The sequence below is a fragment of the Balaenoptera physalus genome (genome assembly GCF_965194825.1).
Source record: "Balaenoptera physalus genome assembly, chromosome: 11".
NCBI lineage: Eukaryota > Metazoa > Chordata > Mammalia > Artiodactyla > Balaenopteridae > Balaenoptera > Balaenoptera physalus.
The window spans coordinates 83,199,617-83,216,617 of record NC_138896.1 but is presented as its reverse complement, the minus strand read 5'-3'; the positions used below and the strand labels follow the sequence as shown (position 1 = coordinate 83,216,617).

The 17,001-nt window shown below is 40.5% G+C and overlaps 1 protein-coding gene across 6 annotated transcripts in view; it reads right to left on the bottom strand.

Annotated features, from left to right (window-relative positions):
- The window catches only part of PTPRG (protein tyrosine phosphatase receptor type G), a 725,147-nt gene that overhangs the window by 305,426 nt on the left and 402,720 nt on the right, over positions 1–17,001 (bottom strand). For all 6 annotated transcript variants that reach the window (XM_082412077.1, XM_082412078.1, XM_082412080.1 and 3 more), the window contains exon 3: positions 8,004–8,183. In XM_082412077.1, the coding sequence (XP_082268203.1) occupies positions 8,004–8,183 (180 nt within the window). The remainder of the gene's footprint in view (positions 1–8,003; positions 8,184–17,001) is intronic.

Here is a 17,001-nt window from a genome sequence, read left to right as displayed (position 1 = left end):
CAATTTTTAACACTACAAGATGGGAAAAGACTCCCATTATTGGATCGTTAATGGTGAGACCTCCAGACCACCCACAATTCCAGTGTCCATCAGGTAATGCTTTCAGGCTCCTGGTGAAAAGGGAAATGCTCTGGTCTGGAAGACAAGACACACAGGCTCTAGTTCTAGGCTTCTACTAACGTCCCTGTAGGCACTACCGTTTATTTTTTCAAATAATTTACCAAGTAACTACTGGGGAAGAAAAGGTAAGTAAATGAGACATTAGCTCCTGCCTTCATGGAGTGTACAGTTGGTGGGAAAGACAGGCCCCAGCAACTAAAGAGATGACAGAAGCAACCCTGCAAGTGGGACAGGTGGTAAGAGGTGAGCATCCAACCCCAGACTGGAGAAGGGAAGGAGGTTTCAAAACAAGGACTGATGAGGTGGGAGGTGAGCTGTGTTGTAAAAGTGCTGAAGAGAGGGGAGCACAGCAGGCGGAAAAGCTCATGCAAAGGCCCTGTGTGGAGGAAGCCAGGGTGACTGGTGCCCCGAGAGCAGCGTGTGGCATAGAGGCCAGACAGCGAAGCAGGGACAGCGAGGAGTCTGCCTGAGTTCTGCAGAGAAGTGAGAGGTCCTCGATATGGTTGAGAGAGAACAAGAAAGAAAGAGGGGGAGACGCACAGACATGATCAGATTACGGAAATAAGAAGATTACTGTGGCTACTAAACGGAAAAGGCCTGGAAGGAAAGCAACATTGGTTGGTAGAAACAAAGTCAGGGGCTTCCCTGGTGGCGCAGTGGTTAAGAATCCGCCTGCCAGTGGAGGGGACACAGGTTGGAGCCCTGGTCCGGGAAGATCCCACATGCCGTGGAGCAACTAAGCCGGTGTGCCACAACTACTGAGCCTGTGCTCTAGAGCCCACGAGCCACAACTATTGAGCCCTCGTGCCTAGAGCGCGTGCTCCGCAACAAGAGAAGCCACCACAATGTGAAGCCCGTGCACCGCAACAAAGAGAAGCCCCCACTCGCCACAACTAGAGAAAGTCCACACAGCAATGAAGACCCAACGCAGCCAAAAATAAATTAATGAATTAATTTAAAAAAAAAGAAAGAAACAAAGTCAGGAGGTTACTGCATTCATCTAGCAAAGAGACAGTGGACAGACAAGGCGAGTCGGAGCAGCCTCAGAGAACCAAGAGATGCCAAGTCATGGGATTATCCGGGGTCTCGGTTAACTCACTGCTAAACTGAGCAAGAGGAACAAAGCAGATTAGTTGACCCTTTAATCATATAAGATACGACAGATGACAACCTAGCAGAAGGTTCTGTGCCCTAAGAAAGAAAGGAATGCTTCAAAAATTGCCCTCAAGATTCAAAATTGTGAATTCAGTTTTGAGTCTAGTTATGTAACATAGCGCTGGTCTGCCCATTCTGTAATTGGTAAATTAGGCTTCGGTCTACCCAGAAAATAGCCGCTACCACCCAAGCGCAGGGACCAGGGCTATGGGGGTAAGAGAAAGGAAGCGGAGCTTAGCAGACAGGAACCAGAGCTTGCAGTGCGTCTTGCCAAAGAGAGACCAAGGGAAATAGCTCCGACATGAATTCCAGGGTTCAGGCAAGACTGAACAGTAACAGGCTGAAAAGTACCCAAGAATCTGGATATTTGAAATAGGAAAAACTTAAAAAGAGCCAAAGCACATTTAGCATCCCCCCAAAGCAGAACAGATCTTTTTTTAATTACACGTAAAATTTTCTTTTCTGGGCAACCTTGAACTAACCAGAGGGCTGCAGGGTATTATGAAGTCAGGGTTGGGCATGTCCAGTGTCAATGGTGCTGAACACCCAGATGTTTCCAAACATTTGTCTATTTGGCTGACACTATGCTTTTAATCAGAAACCTTGGCAGACTCTTTGCGAGCAAAATGACCAATTCGTTAGTGGCATAAACAAAACTCAGAGCTTAAAGAAAAAAATGTGATCCAGGAAAAAGGACCCCATGCTGGTCCATCTTCAGTGCCCACATTTACACCTATCAAGGATCATTAAGATCACTCCAAGGGGGTGGGAGGGTAATGGAATAAAAATAATTTAATGGTTTGGTATCAAGCAAAACTGGAAACCCCAAGAACATATACTTGGGGTATCATTGTGTACTTCACTTGTCCAAAAGCCCTTCCCATCAATATATCAGGAATATAGGTTTTATTGAAATGAGGACATACTCAGGTTTTCACCATCAGCACCAGGGTCTCTACTCCATAAATAGAGCAAGAAAAAACACTTTTCAAACTCTGGTTCTCATCTGTGGCCATCTCTAAGGAAGACAGGAAGAAGGGAGAGAAGGGGGCCAAAACTAGGAGCTGGGAGTGAAAACAGACCAACAGGCAAGAGTCAGAGCATTGTTTACAGGGGTGGGGAAATTCACGGAGATGTGAGAGGAAAGGTGGGAGAGAAGGAAACTGCAAAATTTGAAAGCTCATGGAGAGATACTCATCAACAGAACAGAAAGAAAAGAAGCAGAATAGAAATCGAAAGAAGAGAAAGCCCAAACAATCAGGGATAAGAAGACAAGCACACACACAGAATTCCTAGAAACTTCCTTACCAATCTCAGGATTGCTAAAGGCTTTTTTCATGCATGTGACACTTGGACAATCATGCTGGCACTGTGGAATGCCCTCCTGAGCGGGGGCTAAACGTGCAAGTCCATGAATTTGGGGAGAAATCAAGCATCATGAAAATCACCACTGGAAACTCTGTAAGGAGCCCATAATGGCAGCCTGGTACTGACTCTCAGTAAGGCTTGCATCAGTTTCTCCACCAACCCTGGACCAGAACACTGCTTCTGCAGGGCAGCATGGGGGCAGCCGTTAGTTTGAGCTGTAACTGCAGTGACCCACAGAACGCAGAGTGCCTTTCACGGTCAGACACCTGCTTGGCCCAGGGGAGCCTTGCCCTGTGGGCGAGCAGAGCAGCAGGGCCAAATGCTCCTCTTGTACTGAGCTGGGGTCACGTACTCAGTTAGGGAAGTAGCACGTGGAAATGACTGAGGTTGTTAAAATTATATTTTTCTCTTAATATCAGCCTACAATGAGGTTGTTCTTTTCTTAGTTTAAGTCTGTGGGTTCTTATGGTGTCACTTCACCATAAAAGTTTGAAGGACCTGGTAAAATAAAGTAGAGGCAACAGCCTCTTAATCCTTGTCTGAATTTTATGGGCTGAGCAACATATTAGGACATGGTTCCCGACCTACTTACCTACACAGACTTTTCCCACCATCAATCTACTTTTATTAATTTACCAACTACTTCTTGAATCCATCTATGCCAGGCACTGGTATATGTAGACAAATAACAAAGAATGTAGGCAAAGAAAAAATATAGTAAACCAATATAAAATGTGAAAATGGAAGTAACAAGCATCATGGCAAATGTATTTACTATCCGTCCTTGGTGTGGGGGGGAGGGTAAAAGAAAAAGTAGTGAAAAAACACAAAAACACCCTCCAAATAGTTAAAACTCATAGGAGACCATGGCTTATTAACATATATCAGAAGCACCATCTAAGTCTTAAACTTTGATCATTTAGCTAGAAGCTAATGCTAGGAACAGCAAGATTATCTTGAAATGTTCTTAATGAATGCATTATCTTTTCATTCTACAAAAATGAAAGAGGGGGAAATAACTTTCGATGAAATCAAATGAGAACTGGCACAGTAGACAGTCATGGCTCTTCGGGAAGAAATAGACGCTATCTGTCTCGTAAAGATATTTTAGACAACTTTCAAGAAGTGGGCTAGGTACAAACACGTTGCTCTATTGATTATGCTAGATTAAATATATAGCTCTTTCCGGGGGTTAAGACAGATATGAACATTAAAACTGTTTTACGGGAAAGTTACTGTCCGTATGTAACAGGCCGCTTTAAATATTAACTTTCTAAATTCATATTTTGATATCCAAATGACAGTCTATTTTACAGATAAGTGACCTGTAAATTTCTACCAGAAAAAAATAAATATTCCTTCCTGGATTTATGTTCTAGAAGTACGAGGTTCAAGAAAAGACTTTGGCGAAGAAAAACAGGTGTTGCTTAAAAATTAATGATTTAATAAAAATGACTTTTTTTGGCATCTAGGTATGAAAGTGAGATATGAAATGAATGACGGTAACAAAGACGGACTATGTGGCCCACAACATATGGGGTTTTTTAAAATTAAACTTTTAATCTTTCTGATAACTGTAGATCAACATGCAGTTGTAAGAAATAATACAGAGGTCCCGAGTCTCCTTTATCCAGTTTCCCCAAATGGTCACATCTTACAAAACTATAGTACAATGATATGTGTGTGTGTTTTTTTTGTTTTTTTGTTTTTGTTTTTTAAATTATTTATTTATTTATGGCTGTGTTGGGTCTTCGTTTCTGTGCGAGGGCTTTCTCCAGTTGCGGCAAGTGGGGGCCACTCTTCATCGCGGTGCGCGGGCCTCTCACTATCACGGCCTCTCTTGTTGGCGGAGCACAGGCTCCAGACACGCAGGCTCAGTAGTTTTGGCTCATGGGCCCAGTTGCTCCGCGCCATGTGGGATCTTCCCAGACCAGGGCTCGAACCCGTGTCCCCTGCACTGGCAGGCAGACTCTCAACCACTGTGCCACCAGGGAAGCCCTGTTTTTTTAAACTGATATTATCCAGGTTGCCTATCAATACTACTCACTGCAGATATTATGAACTCCTACCTTTAATTCAGACACACAGCACCCTGCCCTGCATTTATACTGTGTTCAGCTCAATTTATATGATCTGTGCATAACTGACAAAGCAAGTGAATCCTCATATTTCTCTAAAATACTGGAATATTTACGAACTCACTTGGCATTTTAAGAACTGCAGAATAAAGAAGATTCTAGGTTCATGCTTATTTAAAAAAAACAACAACAACACAGGTTGGTTTTCGCACCCAAGTTTCTAGACAAACATAAATTGAAACTCTTTGAAGAGAACGGAAAAACAATTCGATGTTCACATTTAAAATTGTATACAAATGGTTGGCACTTTTTAAAAATCACTCCTATAGAATCATGTTAGATTATTTATGAGATACTGGCCCGCCTAGTATGGTGTCATAAATTTTGTAGTCATAAGTACAGTTTGAGCAGTCACGAGGATTTATTTCTGCTTCTCAGAAAGCCATGCTTCTTCTGAAATTTCAGAGACAGATGCGTTCATATTTGGATGGCTGTGCTCCAAAGTCAGGCGCATGCACCCATAGACAGGCAACAACTTGGGGCTCACTCTGGGAAGACAGCAGAGTGACAGAGATTGATAATCAGCTTCTGGAAGACCAAGGTCATGAATCAACTTGCACTGAGTGATCCCTACACTCATCCAAAACGTGTCACTGGAGATACCAAGTTGAAAGCTGTCACTGAAACGTGTTATCTTTGCAGAAGGCTGTCAAGCATTGCAAGTCAAGTAGAAAACCATATCAGAGAGCCCAGCGAATTGCCTTTGGCAGGCTTCTGGAATGTGGCACCAAGGTAGCACTCGACAGCAAGATCCGATTACCCCAGCGTGGCAAATCTTCCATCCACCACATTCAGATCGTCTGCAGAGTAATATTCCCATCACAGGTGTCCAAAGGACACTCACATTTGAAATATAAAGCAGGGCCACCGGTAGAGAAATTCTGAATGGTAACAACAAGCACACCATCTATACTGGGGGAGTAGAGAGGTGGGGGTGAAAAGGTGTGTACAGATAACATCACTGGTACACAAGTCTGTCCTGAGCAGCTGCTCAAATGGGTGAATCAAGGTACAGGAGAAGGTAGCTGCTATAAGGCCCAAAGAACTGTTTGTGGCGACATTATGAAAAAGAGCCCAAAGCTGGGAATCACTGTGCTGAGTGAGTGGGAAACAATTCTAAGAACAAATCAAGCCAACCCAAAGCAATCGGCCATGAATAATCTCAGACAAATGCTGGTTTGGAGAAAGAAAATGGTTCCCCAAAGTTGTATATGCAGCCAGTTAGGTTAAAAAAAAAAAAAAGGCAACTCAATGACCCACAACATGGATGGGACCAAAGGACAGATAATGAAGTCATTTTAGCTCAGCATGAGGGCTTCAGGCAGCCAAGGCTCCTGAAGGGATTACTAACAGTGGTTTGTAGTGACATCCTTGGCTACAAAGGGATCATTTCAAAGAGAGGGACAGAGAGGGAGAGTTAGTTTTAATGGGTTGGGTTATAAGAGTTGAAAAATAAGATAAGAAAAATATCTTTAGCACCAACGGAATCCCAGGTAGCACTAGGCACAAATGTAATATAACACCTAGGGATTTATTTTCAGATCAAACAGTGGGGCACAGCAAGGCATTCCTGCTACTTCCATCAATGATCTATAACTGCTATTTGCATAATAGTGATTAAGAGGGAAGGAGCTTTTGCACTAGCAATGTTGAAAATGTGGTATTTCATATTTGTGGACCCCAAGTGACAGGTGAGGTAGGTAAAAGGAAGCAGGAGGATCAAATTGCTGGTCTGATACACAAAGGGATAAGACGATGTTCATCTGTATTCCAGTATAATAACTAATATTAACAAAGCAAATTCTCAAGGAAGATAAGGATTTTATTTTCATTTATGCATTTGGCACAGTGCTGTCCAATAGAACTTTCTATAATGATAGAATGTTCTCTATCTTTGCTGCCTGATATGATAGCCACTAGCCATACGTGGGTACTGAACACTTGAAATGTGGCTAGTACCAATACTACTCAAAGTGATCTATAGATTCAATGAAATCCTTACCAAAATTCCAATGGCATTTTTCACAGAAATAGTCAAAACCATCCTAAAATTCCTATGGAACCACAAAAGACCCTGAAAAACCAAAGCTATCCTTTGAAAGGAGAACAGAGCTGGAAGTGTTACACTTCCTGATTTCAAATTATACTACAAAGCTATGGTAATCAAGACAGTATGGAACTGGCATAAAAATAAACACATCAACCAGTGGAATAGAATCTAGAGCCCAGAAACAAACCCATGCATATTCGGTCAACTAATATTTGGCAAAGGAGGCAAGAATACTCAATGGGAAAAGGATAGTCTCGTCGATAAATGGTGTTGGAAAAATGCAACATCCACGTTCAAAGAATGAAGTTGGACCACTACCTTACATCCCTCAGAAAAATTAATTTGAAATGGATTAAAGACTTAAAATCTAAGACCTGAAACTATTAAACTCCTAGAAGAAAACATAGGGAAAAAGCTCCTTGGCATTGGCCATGGCAATGATAATTTGGATATGACACCAAAAGCACAAGCAACAAAAGTAAAAACAGATGAGACTCACCAAACTCAAAAGCTGGGCACCACAAAAGAAACAACCAATAAAATGAAACGGTAAAATGTTATACATCAATTATATCTTAATAAAGCTGGAAAAATAAATAGAGGTGACCCTCACCCACACCCCAGAAAAATCCAAAGATCTCAATGTGGGTCTCCTCTGCTTTCACACCCTGCAAACACACAACCTAAGAAAGCGGAAAACAAAATGATACGTGGCTAGTAAAACTGAGGGAGCGAATTTTAATCTTACTTACTTTTAATCAATTAAAACTTAAATTTGAATATAGCCACATATGGCTAGTGGCCACTATAGTAAAACAGATTTCTAAAAGTTCATGCTGTATCCTTTACATGGACTGACCCATTTAATCCTTATAACCCTATGAGACTGATACAATTTCGTTATCTATATGTATACTTTTAAATTTTTATCCTATCATATTTAAAAAAAATTTTAAAGCACAAAGTGATTAGGTAGTTTGTCCCAAATCACACAGCTAGTAAAGCAAGTGGTCAGTTCTCAAACCAAGGGCCAATTCCAAAGCTCTCATTCAGCTATACGTTCTCTGTAGCAACATACACTACTAAAGGAGCAACTCGTGGTTAAGGTAAAGACCAGAGACCCAGAAACATTTCATATTGTTCCACAGACAAGTAAAGAAGACACAGTCTACCTGTTTTCCCTGTGTTTTTCATCCAGGTTTTGTTGGAAGACTCATTGTCAAAGCCATCAAGTTGCAGGTCCTGGTACTCTTCACCGACACGTGCATGCTGGTCTGAAATGTCTATAGGCGACTGGTGACGGCCCTCACAGCTGACACTAGACGTGACCCAGTGCTCAGGACCGTAGGCACCTGTTAAAAGAAAACACGACTTCAATCCTCATGGTTCAAGGGTCAGGGATAAAATGAGTATGACACACGAAAGTCAAGCACTGCATCTCCCAAGGTTAACATTTCCTACATGTCCCCACCCTAAAGATGTCAGTGCACTGGAAGACTATCAATCCAAGCCATTTACTTGATAGGGCAAGAAAATTTGAGAAAAAAGTTACTTAAGATAGTTTTGCTTCTTGATTTGTAATCAAATATTTGCTAACTTTATTATCCATAATCAGATTAAGGGAGTTGAGCAGAAGGGCCGTCAGAGTTGTTCACATTTTTTAAAAATTTTAAAATAATTTTCCCAAAATAAACAGAGCATTTATTCACAAGAAAACACCTTAATCAATTTAGTATGTTCTGCTATTGTGAACAGTACACGAAACACAACTTTCTTCTAGGTTCCTAGGAATTTTTGAACTGGAAAAGGAAAAGAAGTAAAAATTAAAAGTAACACAACACTGGATGAGAGTCATTACAAATAATGTGGGCAATGAGGCAGGGTTTTCCTATGGCTAATTGTGAGATTTTTCAATTTAGCCAGTTTGAACACATGTATATTAAGGCACTCACTTCTCTTTCTCAATCCCTCACTCTCATAGGAAATGGGGGTATAAAGTTACCTTCAGACTAGAATCAGCATTCATATAAATAAAGACTTTTTGGGGAACATATGCTACAGAAAAAGAGGAAAAGAATGTAGCTATAACACATAACCCTAATGGACACCAACGAGGCATAGATAGAGAAAACACATTGCAACAACTGTGTCTCTGCCCTATTCAGAAATTATATATCTGGGGGTGATGTCTACTAAGTTGATAACAAGCTCTGAAATTTTTCTGCGCCCTACCTTGAACCTTCTTGACATGACAAAGCGGAAGTAGTCAGCTGGAAAAAACATCTTTTGCTAGAAAGATTAAGATAAACCTCTTTTTTGAGAATCAGATATAGAATAAGTCTAAACGGTATAATTTAAAAATTTTTTTATTTTATATTGGAGTATAGTTGATTTACCATGTTGCGTTAGTTTCAGGTGTACAGCAAGGTGATTCAGTTATACATATACATATAACTATCTTTTTCAGATTGTTTTCCCATATGGGTTATTATAGAATATTGAGGAGAGTTCCCTGTGCTATACAGTAGGTCTTTGTTGATTATCTACTTTATATACAGTAGTGTGTGTAAACTGTATAATTTTTAGAAGATAAAATTTAGGCTTCCCAATCAATAAAGTTTAGTGTGTGTATAAACAAACATATACATATACTTGTATTCTTAGGTTTTTTTAGCTTTAAATTCCTTCACATATCAAATAAAAGAGGATGAATGGCCAAAGTGACTTTAGGACACCAACCCATCCATGAACCCATATTTTTCTGCCTCACTCTATACCTAGCCCTGTATGATGGAAGACACAAGGACACCTTAACATAGGTCTCCCTCCTACTAAGTCCACACCTGTGCCCAAACCTCCACCACACACTCCCTGGCCACAGATTTCCCCATCCCCCTAAGTCTGACACAGCTCACAGCTGATATAAACAGTGGTACCATGAAAAAAGCGGCAACAACAGAAAATCTTTTCAGTCACAGTAATGGAAACTTCATGGCTGCAAGAGCAACTGATGAAGCTCCCCTAAAAGTGATTCATATGCTTGCTATCTGGCAAACGGCTCAGCCTCACTCTATGCCTGGGCCATTTTCCCTAATCCTTATCCCATGCAGTAAGATAAAAGAGACTATCAGAAAGAACATGTTCGCTGATTGGCAAAGATTTAGCAAAACCTCTGGGCACTTATCAAAATCACTTATAAGTGCCATAACACTTTCTAGCAAAAGTTAACATCGCCATTTCCTTTACTGTAGGACTCCAACTAAATTTGGAATTGTCAAGGGCTTTTCCCTCATGTCATTTCACCTCTTGGTCAAATTCCCTAAGACTGCATGAGATGAGTCATAAAGGAACAGAGTGTGCATTTGCATATATTTGAGCCAAACTTTATTTTCATCTTGCATCAATATATTTGAAGAAAAAAAGGAGGGGAAAGGGGACAGAAGGCTCCAATTATCCTGTCTGCTCTAAATTTTCTTACAGATGCCAAAAGCATCCACTGAAAAATGGAATAAAGTGCTTGTTGACATATTTGATAGCTGACCATAATGTAAATTCTGGCTAGCTACAATTGGGCCTGTATGTTTGAATTATGGAAACTAAGGTTTTAATGTGTGTGTGTGTGTGTGTATGTGTGTGTGTGTGTGTAATGCCTTTCAGAAACTCAGCACTACAACAAAATTGCACTCAATGGAAAAAAATGCATGGTAAAAATCAATCCAAACACATATGACTCCAAAGAAATAAGAATGCAAGCCATCATTTGTAAAAACACATAGACACCTGGTAGTTATCCTACTGATTAAAAAAAAATACTCTTTAAGCTCTGATAAGTACTTGCCGTTCATATTATTTCTCATAACCTGCCAGACATGGGTGAAATATAATTTAGCCCTCTATAAAAATATAATCAGGGTTCATACCAGTGAGATTCATTTATTCACTACAATCTGAAGATTTAAGCCGACTACATGCTTGCTTTCACACCTCTACCCAATATACGTTCAAGTGCAATTTTAATTGAAACTGATCTTCCACTTCAGATTTTAAATTAATTCTTCTTTGGAGAGCTTCATGCTCCAGACACCCTTGCCTTGCAAAAACCTCTATGTCATTAGTGGTGGAAATAGAACACTTTTTCTAAGCTTGCAGGTATTGATTACCTATTCTCACACTGAAGCACCACTGCCATTCCACACTGTATAAATCTCTTCAGTGTTAAGACACTTTATAAAGGACTGAGAATTATACCATTAATCATTTCCAGTTGCACAAGTCTCATAGCATTGAAAGCTTTGTTTTTCAGAACTTTGAATAAATGCCTTTAAGTTAAAAACATGACACTAAAAAAACACTGTGGTTAACTGAAACCTAGTTTTGAAGGAGGGAAAACAATCAGCAAGAAGCCTTCCTCTCTCAGGTCTGACAATATCCATCTAAAGTAAGAAGAGAAAGTCATGTGCATTTTAGTGCCCTCTTAGCAACTCTTTCTTAGAATACTTGCATTTTGGCAACTGGACCCATTTTGACCAGCTCAGTAACTCTGACATGGCAACCTACTACGCAAGGCTACCTTCTCGAAAAGGGAGGTGTGGGGCTCAGGGGTAGAAACCACAGGGCAGTCTGTCTGCCAAGAGTAACTTCCCGTTCACCTGTTGAGAGTCTGGAAGGAATGAGATCTTTTTTTTTTAAGATTTATTTTATTATTTATTTATTTATTTTCTTCATTTTTGGCTGCATCGGGTCTTAGTTGTTGCACGCGGTATCTTCATTGAGGCATGCAGGATCTTTCGTTGTGGCACATGGGCTCATTAGTTGTGGCGCACGGGCTTAGTTGTCCCGAGGCATGTGGGATCTTATTTCCCCGACCAGGGATCGAATCCACGTCCCCTGCATTGGACGGCGGATTCTTAACCACTGGACCACCAGGGAAATCCCCAGGAATGAGATCTTGATGGAGACATACTGTCAACATATTAGTACCAAGGGAACTAGCACTGATTCTCTTTCAGTCTAGAATGAAAACTGTTTTCTTTTTAATGCATTCAGTGAATGCATCTGAAATTCCTGGCTGAAGGAATTTCAAGGTCAAGGAATTCCTTGACCTCAGTGTAAAATATCCCCTTGTCAGGGAGGCTTCCGTGAGAGATGCACTGGGTTCTGTACTATCCCGGTTCTGAATAAAGGTTGGAAGAAAGAGGAAGACATATTTATGAAACTCACAGATGCCAAATAAAATCTAAGTTTTGTTAAGTGGGTTATATAATTTTTTAATATTTATTTATTTATTTGGTTGCGCTAGGTCTTAGTTGCAGCATGTGGGATCTAGTTCCCGGACCAGGTATTGAACCCGGGCCCCCTGCATTGGGAGCGCGGAGTCTTAACCACTGCGCCACCAGGGAAGTCCCAAGTGGGTTACATTTTAATATCCCGATTTTACTGGCTTTACTATTATATACTTGAGGGTAGGTGTATGGCCTAACAGACGAAGGAGATGGACACTGATTTACAGATAATGCTGGGGTTGTTCTCATATCCTCTTGATAAGAAAGAAATCTGTACAGAGCAATGCCAAAGGAAAAGAGAGGTGGCCTAAAGAAAGCACAGCAAGCTCGTGAATGATAGTTCATTATTTAAGGTTACATAACAACCTTATAAAGTTGGAGAAATTCACCTTAAAAAATTATCGTTAGGGAACAACATTATTAGCTTAAATTATGGCTCATTTGTGCATTAAAAGAACCCACTTCCACCTCCTTGGTGGACCATTAACAAGTCACTGTATTTTTCTCATTTTGAGATGCCACAATTCAGTAGACTATCACCAGGAAGACATATTTCTACAGTAGGGTGAATATATCACACAACTGGAGATTAATTGCAACTGGACTGTTTAAGGCAGACAATCTCCCACGTGAAAATAATGGCAAATACTGTAAATCTGGGCCCACGTCTGAGATCCCGCTTGATGTTCAGTGTTTCTTTAAGGCCAATTTAACCCAAAGCACTTGGTTGCCATGCATAAATTCTGAACCAAAACTAAGTTATTGTGTTCAAAGGAAAATCAAATAAAAATCTGAGAGACACATCTCAATCTCTCGCCCCCCCACCTCCAGCAATATTACTTGAAAATCTAAGATGAGCAAATATAATTGGTTAGCAACAAGACTTTTCTATAGTTTAAGTAAATCATCTCACTTCAGTGTAGTTCACTATTAATACCTGACCTGAGAAAAAGAGATAAAAGTGCTCTCTTTAGGGCGGCTTCCCTGGTGGTGCAGTGGTTAAGAATCCACCTGCCAATGCAGGGGACACGGGTTTGAGCCCTGGCCCGGGAAGATCCCACATGCCGTGGAGCAAATAAGCCCCTGCAGCACAACTACTGAGCCTGAGCTCTAGAGCCCGCAAACCACAACTACTGAGTCCGCGTGCCACAACTACGGAAGCCCACGCACCTAGAGCCGGTGCTCCGCAACAAGAGAAGCCACCGCAATGAGAAGCCCGCGCACCACAACGAAGAGTAGCCCCTGCTCGCCGCAACTAGAGAAAGCCCGCGCGCAGCAACAAAGACCCAACACAGCCACCAAAAAAAAAAAGTGCTATCTTTAGAGCATATAAATCATACTTTTGTCTAAAAGCAAGGAATTTCAAATGCCTATGATTTGTATTCCAAACAATGGTTTCTTTAAATACATAAGAGGTTCTTTGCAGAAAGCAAGCATACACCTTGAATTTATTTTACCATAATATATCCACATAATGGTTTCTATTCACTTATGAAAAGCCATTAAAAATAATGAATTCTGTCTAAATCTAATTAAAAACAAAACTGATATACATGTTATGTGCTGCTTCTAGTCAAATATGCTTATTAATGCCTCCCTCAAGGAATTTATATTAAAAACATTACCTGGATCCAACGCGATTACCCTGCATCTTGGTGTCTATTTTTAACCAACAGCAACAATCCAAAAATAAGTGTATTCATTTTTTAACCTAACATTATAAATAATGCTCTTTCTCCGAAATCTAAAACACATCTTAAACTATTCCATTTTTTAATTAAAAAGCGTTATGGAACTTAACTTACAATTCTTTTGCATTTTGTACTCCTGGTAGCTAGTTACCTTTTGTGCGTTTATTGTTGTATATATGAAAAACGGAAAAAGTGCTTTTTAAAAATCACTCATATTGCTGATCTCCACTGTTTTCATTTTATTCATGTATAAGTATGAATTTGTTTAGCGTTATTAACAGGAATTTTCAAATTTTTAAGCCAGTTAAGAAAACATAAATTTACCTTACAGATAATAAAATAGTTCGGCAAATTTTTTGTTTTTAAATTTTAGGTATAAAAACTTCATTCCTCCATTTCACATCAATGATGTGTTTTAAGGTAACTATCAATATCTAACCACAATACAAGAAATAATATCAGACAGTAACCCCAGAAATGGGAACTACTTTACTCGTTTTTTAAGACCAAGCGTTATTTAACTTCCCAAACCTCTATTTTAGGACTAGATGTTTAAAATTAATTTCAAGTAAAGTGTGGAACAGCATGAATCTCTACATTACAGGTCCCAGATTCTACTCCTTATCCTGAAGGTCTCTCTGAAGCCTATTTTACTGTTCTAAAAAGTGAGGGTATTACAAAGAATGGAGATGCCAATCACGGTTACCGGGGAGTTCTAAGCCACAGGCCTCCAGGCTGAGAGGCTCATAAGGACTGACTGACTGACTGACTGACTGACTGATTGACTGACTAGTGATGTCTGCATGGGTGTGTGAGATGACAGTAGAAAAGCATGCACCATGAGCATAAATGTAATTCACAGACGAGAAGATTCTAAAGGTCTTTCCAAGAAAACGGCTGTAACGCTGCAGGTTTGCACGCAGCTCGGATTAAAAACTGTTATCTTTCAAGCGGAATCCACCCACATCCAAACAGGCATGCAAACTTTTTACTAATGACTGGGATGGTTTATCCACTCAAAACCTAACTAATATTGTTTAAAGTTGGGCCAACTTTATTTCTGTTTCTTGTAAATACCACATAAAATTGCTTTAAAAAGGCATCTGAGCAATCAACAAAAAAGTCACAATTTTTACCGTCCAATGCCAAACATCTCAAGTGTTTATAAACTGTAGGTAAGTTGGTTCTGGACCTGAAGTCTTCAACCTTCAAGTCAAGTACGTCTTCAAGCAATCAACACTCATCATATGACAAAGATCTTTTCTTTCAGAATTCTGACTGTCCCCATAAAATAATATAAACAATCATCCAGGGACTAAAAAGGTCACATGGCATAGTGGAAAGAGCACTGGGTAAGGAGACTAGCCACTCAAGTTCTAGTTCAAGGGTGGCAAATAAGCTTTAACTCACACTTTAGCTCCATATGATTGTATGATTACTTATGAATAAAGACAAGACCAATTACCAATGTCTGTCAAGAGTGCCAGAGGGGCCATGGCGACGGCCATGTCACGAATTTGCTCTTTTCATTCCAGTTTCAACTCTAAAAAGTGGAGCTGAATGTGGCAGTGGTCAAGTCTTATAATGATTCAATTTCCTTACACACAAATTGTAAGATTATATTAGATCATTTTTAAAATTCCAAAGAGTTCTAAATACTACAAGAATACTTCCTGTAACACCTGGAAGAATCAAACAGGCATGTTACATTTTGTTGATATTCTAGCTAACATTCACCCTCACTGGATACATCCATGAGAGAAACCACAAGGATGCGGTGAGGATTAAAGAAATTATTATATACAGAGCACATCCGCCAGCACTTGGCACGTACTAACAGTGCTCAATAAACATGATTATCTATACTTTCTTCTGGGAACCACAACCGAACCCTAAATTCTGGATGGTGTGACCCTGCTCCTGGCTCCAGAAATAGCACCTGATTCGTTATCTGTCTGTTTAATCCCATCCTCCTTCACAGGAGATTGACTCAGGAAGGGGTGTTAATCCAGGACTAAGCCAATGAGCACAGGGGATTTCTCTGGTCAATGGGAATGGTTAGGTTGATGCTATTCAAAAGCAGGCTCCAGACTTTTGTTCAGAGGCTGAAGGAAGAAACTACCCGCTTCCCTGAATGGGAATGAAGAAGAGGCAGGGAAAGGACTGACTTGGAACCAAGAGGGAATCAGCTGGAGAGCAAAGCTGACAAGGAAAAAGGTGTGTGCGGGGGGCCGGGGTGGGGGGTAGGACCTGACCAAACAAATGCTGAAATTCAAATTTTATCTCTAGACTTCTGAATTTTAAGTGTCTTTGTATTCAAAACAGCTTGAGTAGGCTTTCTGCTATTTGTGACCAAAAAAATATAGGTGATCATCAGAATGTTAGTTTGAAAATACCAACAGTTAAATCATTCAATGCTTTCTACATGCATCACTAAGACGAAAATGTCAAATTACAGAGATAAAAATCAGGAACGCATACTGATGGAATATATAAGGATAACATCTACTGAGTCCCCTTCCTTCCTTTCCTCTTTCCCTAGAGGAGAGGATAGACTTGGCTAAGGGTTTAAAGATCTCATTTAGACAAGAGGAGAGGGAACGGGCCCTGAAATCCCTGGCTGTAAATTTACACCCTTGGTAACACGGAGGTCACAGGACACAGGAACCCCTGAAAGTCTTAGTGGGGACAGTGGCCTCTCACTGAAGTCTTCTGCCTCAGAAGCAAAAGCCACAACACAAGTTACTACACACGGAAGACTTGCCAAGGTGACGATGCAACATTCCCAAAGGTCAGAGTTGCATCTCCAGGAGGGAAACAAAACAGACAGGGTCTAGTTCAGTCTGGTTCAGACAATGCTGGGACTTCCTGTCTTTGAGTAGAAGGCCTTTCTCACACCACTGCTATTGTCAGTACCACGCCCCACAAAGGGTTGTGGAATATAATCTGCGTCAACTCAGGAGAAATTCCACTCAGAAGTAGAAAAAAGGGAAAAAAATCCCAGACGGTATTCAGGAGTTTGGTGTTTGCAAGGAATGAGAGGGTACAGACCAACCCCCTGACCTCAGGGCTGAGAGGAAAAGAACGAGAAATTTAAAACCGTTTTATGAGGCGCTCACTCAACAGCTGAGGGGCCTGGGGTGGAACGGGTGTGTGGAACTGGGAAGCACTTCAGAGGGTACAGACAGGATGATTAA